The 6000-nt window shown below is 39.9% G+C and overlaps 1 protein-coding gene across 4 annotated transcripts in view; it reads right to left on the reverse strand.

The window, feature by feature from the left end:
• lmo7b (LIM domain 7b) overlaps positions 1-5716 on the reverse strand; it is a 30828-nt gene extending 25112 nt beyond the window's left edge. For all 4 annotated transcript variants that reach the window (XM_040011382.1, XM_040011381.1, XM_040011379.1 and 1 more), the window contains exons 1-4: positions 5581-5716; positions 5322-5409; positions 1682-1752; positions 1164-1233 (exon numbers count right to left, since the gene is read on the reverse strand). In XM_040011382.1, coding sequence (XP_039867316.1) covers positions 1164-1233; positions 1682-1752; positions 5322-5390 — 210 coding nt within the window. In that variant the 5' untranslated portion in view covers positions 5391-5409; positions 5581-5716. The remainder of the gene's footprint in view (positions 1-1163; positions 1234-1681; positions 1753-5321; positions 5410-5580) is intronic.
• Positions 5717-6000: the final 284 nt, after the last annotated feature.

Consider the following 6000-nt stretch of genomic DNA (forward strand, 5'->3'; position numbering starts at 1 on the left):
CAGAGAGAAACTCAGTTTGTTGAAGAAAACCTGCTCGCTGCCAAGTTCACAGACTTTATATACAGTAATCGACTCAGGTAAAGTTAGCTCTCTTTCTGGAAACAGAAAGCATTACTGAAGCAGTTTGAGAGCATCTTGACACAACAGAACAAAAAGGCAGCCAACATGCAAAGAATTTTGGTAGACTTCAAGAAGACTGGACAGCTAGTCCTGAAAACCAGTCAAATAAAAGTTTGCCTAAAAGCACTCAGGCTATGCTCAAGAATAAAGGTGCTCATACCAAATATTATCTTTCAAGCATGTTAGAATTGTGCAGACTGTTTTTGCCTAATATACACCGTGTTTCTGCATATGATTACACGCGTTTCAACAGATCACTACAACCATTTCTCAAACTAAATATGAAAACATGATTATTATGTTGATGATATTAAAACAGTCAGAGGTGGATAATTTAGCAGCCTCTATTGGTAAATAAACAAAGTGCATAATTTATTTAAAATAATGATCAATGTTTTTGTCCCCATTTGTGCATTTTAGCATGTAACAATTCCAACTCCCATGTAACAAAATATAATAAAGACTGAAAATTCACTATAAATAATGCCAAAGCTTCAAAGGCCGGACAGAGGATATTTATTGTGTTATTCAAAGAATTTCTTGATAGGTGTCGATGTTGATTTTTAATTTGTTTAATTTGAAGTTATCAGATTAAAAACAAACAAAAGCTCCAGTATTGCTCTTTAGGTTGTGAAAGTAAGAGCCGAACCTCTGCTGCATCTCCCTCTCCCACCCCGCCATCACCACCAGTGCATCCACTGCTGGGCTCCATCTATTGGGCCCTGTTGGGAGCCTGAAATTGATCTTTTCCTGGTCTTGCTTTGGGCTGTTTTGGCAATTATACTTGTATGAAGCTATTGAGAAACAGCCTGAAGCCAAAATAAAAATCTTCATTTGCATCAGTGCCCAATAAAAACAAGCTGAAACTTTGCAGTTGGTTGAAATGCACGTTCATGTTTAGTCAGACTACAACAACACTGTCTCCTTGTGCCTGCAACAGGAAACCACACAATGTTTCAACACTTCCTGGCTAACAGGTGTCTTTTTTGTTTTCTTGCATACTCTGATTATGCACACGTCATACAGCTGAAGTGTAAACTCACCAGACCAGCGATTGGAGTAGACAGCCTGTTCACCCTCTTGATTATTCTGGGTTTCAACTGATTAATTAGGCTGCGAGTGAAGACAATTAGCAAACAGATTACAAAATATTCCAGCCACAAAAGATAAGAACTGGTAAACAGTCCTAATTTTGACTTCCATTGGCAGACGGCATTTTAGATAAAGAACCACAACTTTTTCTTTTGTAAGCCATCATCCTAAAATCAACTTCTGGGTTAACCAGCAAACATCAGATTTGTGCGTCTGCACTTGTTAATTTATGAGTGTTTATCTTTGCTTACTTTTAAAGATACTCAGCAACCTCCAGACTGGAGTTTTGGATGCTACTGTTTTTAAAAAAATTGTTTCAAGGCTGCTGAAGGCAAGCTGGCAAATTAGCCTGCATACACTCACTAATGATAGGTCTGCATGATAATTATCTTTCAAATTAATTCTTACAGATAAAAGTTTGACCAAAGTAAAACTGCAAAACACTTAAAGTTTGAGCATCATTACTTACTCGCAAAGCAGGACTCCGTTCTCTAATGCGGCACGGAAGTCACTGCATCCAAACGACTTTCCAGTCACTTCCTAAAGAGGGGAGGAGAGAAAAAAAAAAAAGTCAATTATTTGCGTTTCTTTGCTTAATGACTTTTTTTGGGAAAAGTTGAAGTTAACAAGAGTGCAATTAAAAACACAGCTGGAGGTCCAACAAAATGAAAAATATAGGCTGCAGTGTGGCGTGTACAACTTCATTTCCAGACTCCTTTTGTTTGTTTCTTGTTGTTTTGGCAGCGCGCCTTTACTAGAAAGAATGAACAATAAAATGGACCGAAAACACTGGAAAAAAGAAAAGAAATTTAAAAAAAAGAAAAAAAGGCACACAGGACCGACTGGTATGTCGTTTTGACCAGAACCGGCTATATCACCACACCAGTCCAAATATACTGGAAAAAGCTTGATTCACGGCAGCTCAGCTTCACATGCGCTGCTAATGGATTACTGCTAGATGACACACTTTCAGAGGTCTTTTCCAGCTCACGTCAATCTCAATCAGAGCTTTTTTGGCACCCCACAATGGACCCACAGCCTATTAGGCAGTGACATTCAGGTTTGGAACAAGTGTTCAAAACCAGTAAGTAACAGAAATAAGCATGACTGTATGAATACGTATGACTGTATATATTTCATGCTACATTTTAAAAAGGTTCCAACATGCTTAAAATAGTACCACATACTTCTACAGTACTGACACCAACACCATATATCCACCACTGTCTGTATAAACTGGTGTAAACCAGCACATTAATGATTAAAGTATGTTAAGTGCTTGCAGAGTTCAACTATTAAAGATGACATTTGCCCTTTATACAGTCACCCATTATTTTAGCTATCACAAATATTCTAATCACCCAATCACTTCAAGCCGATAGGATGGAAACAGTCTCTCAAATGACTGCTGGCTACCACCATCAAGGTAAGCAGAAGGTATGCTTTGTATTAACAGTTTAGGCTGGTGGTAATGGTTTAAAGGTTTGGGGGATATTTTCTTGGCACACTTTGGGCTGCTTGATACCAGTTGAACATCATTCAAACACCACAGCCTACCTGAGTATTCTTGCTGACCATGTCCATCCCTTTGTGTCCATCATGTGCCCATTACTGATGGCTGCTTCCAGCAGGATAAAAAACGATGTCAAAAACTCAAATCATCTCAAGCTGGTTTACTTAACATGATCATAAGCTCACTTTACTCAAATGACCTTGGCAGTTACCAGATCTCAGACCATTAGAGCACGTTTGGGATGTGCAGGAACAGCAGAGTCAAATCAAGAAACCGTGTGATCGGAGCAAAATCTCTGGGAGATGTTTCCAGCTCCTTATTTAATCCATGCCAAGAAGAATTAAGTATTTTGCAAGCAAGTTATACCAGTATAGCAAGTTGTAGTTAATAAAGTGGCCAGTGAGTGTATACACACCACTTTGTGTCAAAAACAACTATGCGAAAACCATTAGGAAGCCATAGTTTCAGTTGAAGTTAATTAAAAAGACAAAAATATACACACTACCTCTTGTAGTTGTTGCTGTCAACTATAAGAGTAAATTAAGTGACTTGGGTAAGAGCAGCTGAAATATTCTCCAGCTGCCACATAAAAACAAATAATTACAATACATCTACAGAGAAAAGCAGCCATAAAATGTATGTAAACAAGCATTCACACAACCACTCGAAGGTTGTTTTTGCTCTGAACAACAAATATAGCACAACCTATGGAAATGATTTGACATGGCAGGAGAAAGAACAAGCCAAGCGGGGTTTTGTAATGAGGACATAAAAATGGGACTATTAAGGTTCGGCTCCATAACTAACACGGGGCCCCAAAAGGCTATTCTTCTCACTAATTAGTCCCCCCAGGAATCCACAATTACAATTCATTTTTAGTAGAATCGGGCGCTGGGTACAGAGCGAATGCGTCTCAGTGGAATCAGACAAACAATGCAGCGCAAGGTTAACACAATAACACACAATGCGGCTGTGCCGTGGCGTGCCGTCTGTTCTACAGCATCAAACGCGTAACGTGGTCATTTTAATGAACAATAGTCCCCGAGAAACCACAAATTAAATGAATTTTATCCGTGTGCAACTCGCAAACCTCGCCAGATTGCTTCATTTGTCTAAATAGAGTGTCTCCCAGCCAAAAAAGGATCAAATGACCCCGGGTGGGAGAAAAACAAGCATCATTACATGTAGTCTTTAAAATAATGTATTATTAAGAGCTGCAATGATCCGCCAATTAATCCGCAGCAAGTTGCTATCAGGAAATAAAGCAGGAATTTTTCAAAAATGCCAAATATTCACTGGTCAAACACGAGGTTTGTTAAAAAATAAAAAAAACTGAATTACAGTCAATATGTTTCATATTAATGAAGGGATGATGGTGTTACTCTAAATGAGGAGAATACATGCTGGACAGCAGGAGGGGGAATCTTCTGCTTCTCCAAGAAACTATGACGTCATATCAAATAGCCCAATTCATTATAATTTCTCTTGGAGTACAGCAAACACTTACATGATGTTGCTGCCAGTTCTGTGCCAATGATAAAACAGTTTGGATGCTTGAATATACGGAAACTTATTATCCCCCAACCTGTAGCTGGAGATATTAGTGCCAACACGTTCCCATTGTGATCTGGCTCAAGGAACGGTGCATTTACTTGTTTTCGAGCAGTAGGCCTCGCTATACTCCCGTCTAACACATACATGCCTCATCACGGTTCACCCGTTCTTTCATCCGTCAGTGCAGGAAAATAGACGTGCAAAACTGGCACGGGCTTTCTGCCAAGAGACCCCTGCACAAAATTCTCACAATGATCTGCTCGGACACAAGTGACATTAATGGTCCCATTTAGAGTTGGTCGACATCCAGTGCCCACCGTCTACAAGTTGTAGCCATCGGTTATGATTTAAGGATCACAGTTTCTAGTTTGGACAGGAGCAGCCTGAAATAACCTAGAAAATGCACCACACTCAAACCACATCCTCCACAATGCATGCAAGGCAAAGCCTGCCTGCCTACACCACATGCCAGGGTAGCGTGCAAAGTGTTACATTTAGCAAATTTAACCCATGCCTTATATAATATCAGCACACTGATACTAAACAAACCTCAAGTAAAGTGTGCACATTATTATTTTCCAGCTTCTTTTAAATATTAACGATTTATATGCCTTTCCTGTATTTGAATTTACCTCTGAAGCCCAGAGACCTGCAGTCAAATACTTTCTGAGCAAATAGACTTCTCAGATAGGTAAGGGTCATAAAAAAAAGCCCTGAGTCTTATCAAGGCATAGTTTGCCTTTGAAACGAAAGATTAAGTATGCAAAAGATGCCACACTTGATGTTTGAGAGCACAGAGCCTCAGTCAGTTTAAAAGTGTATGAGTTTATAGTGAGTTTCAACGATACAAATTATGCACAGGTGCTTTTGCATGGCTGCTTCTGGTTAACGTTAGATTTCCTGTCTTCACAGCGGGTTAAAATAAAGCGACATCAAACCTTCTTAATTGCTTGTAATTAATTGTCTGCAATAAGTGAAGAGAAGCACGTCTTAGAAGTAAACAAAGGGAGAGGAAAGAGTGAAGAACTGAACCTGCAGCTACCTCAATCCAGCGTTTGGCCTCGTTGAATGCGTCTGCACTGCTCACACTGGTCTGCTGACGCCACTCCATCTTAGTCTTCTGAACAACTCTAACGAGAGGGCAAAAAGAGGCGAGAATTCGTTACATTCATTAATTACGGAGCACGGAAGCCACGAACCTGCAGCAAGCCTATCAAATAAGGTCAATTAGTATCAGCACACACCCACATCCAAGTGATACTTTAAGAAAAGGCACAGTAATAATTTCTGTGTTTGGTCACCTTACGCTGTAGCTTGGCTGCTCACCGGTGAAAGTCTTCCGCTAATTGACACCCAGTTTAACACCGGACCGTCCGTACTCCTGCCACCCCGGAGCCCATCACTGACAGGTTCCGCTTATTGGATGAAGTGTAGCGGAAGGTCTCCGCCCACTAAAAAACTTTCAGGCAAAGTTTGAAGCGAAACCAAAGATGAGCCGAGGAGGGGACCGTAGACTCTTCATCCCCCTGCTGGCCAGCGGCTGCACTGCACCACCAAGAGATGAGGTTTTAACATTTCAAATACTGAAGAGCCTAATTAATAACAAAAAGTAGATAAAGATAGATAAATACATTAAATAAGGTAGTTTTTTTTAGCGTATACAGCAGAGTATAATGTCTTATTTTTTTACGTATCAAGCTTTCTAGGTGGAATTAATTTCC

The sequence above is a fragment of the Simochromis diagramma genome, unplaced genomic scaffold, assembly GCF_900408965.1.
Source record: "Simochromis diagramma unplaced genomic scaffold, fSimDia1.1 OVJJ01000603.1, whole genome shotgun sequence".
NCBI classification, from domain to species: Eukaryota; Metazoa; Chordata; class Actinopteri; order Cichliformes; family Cichlidae; genus Simochromis; species Simochromis diagramma.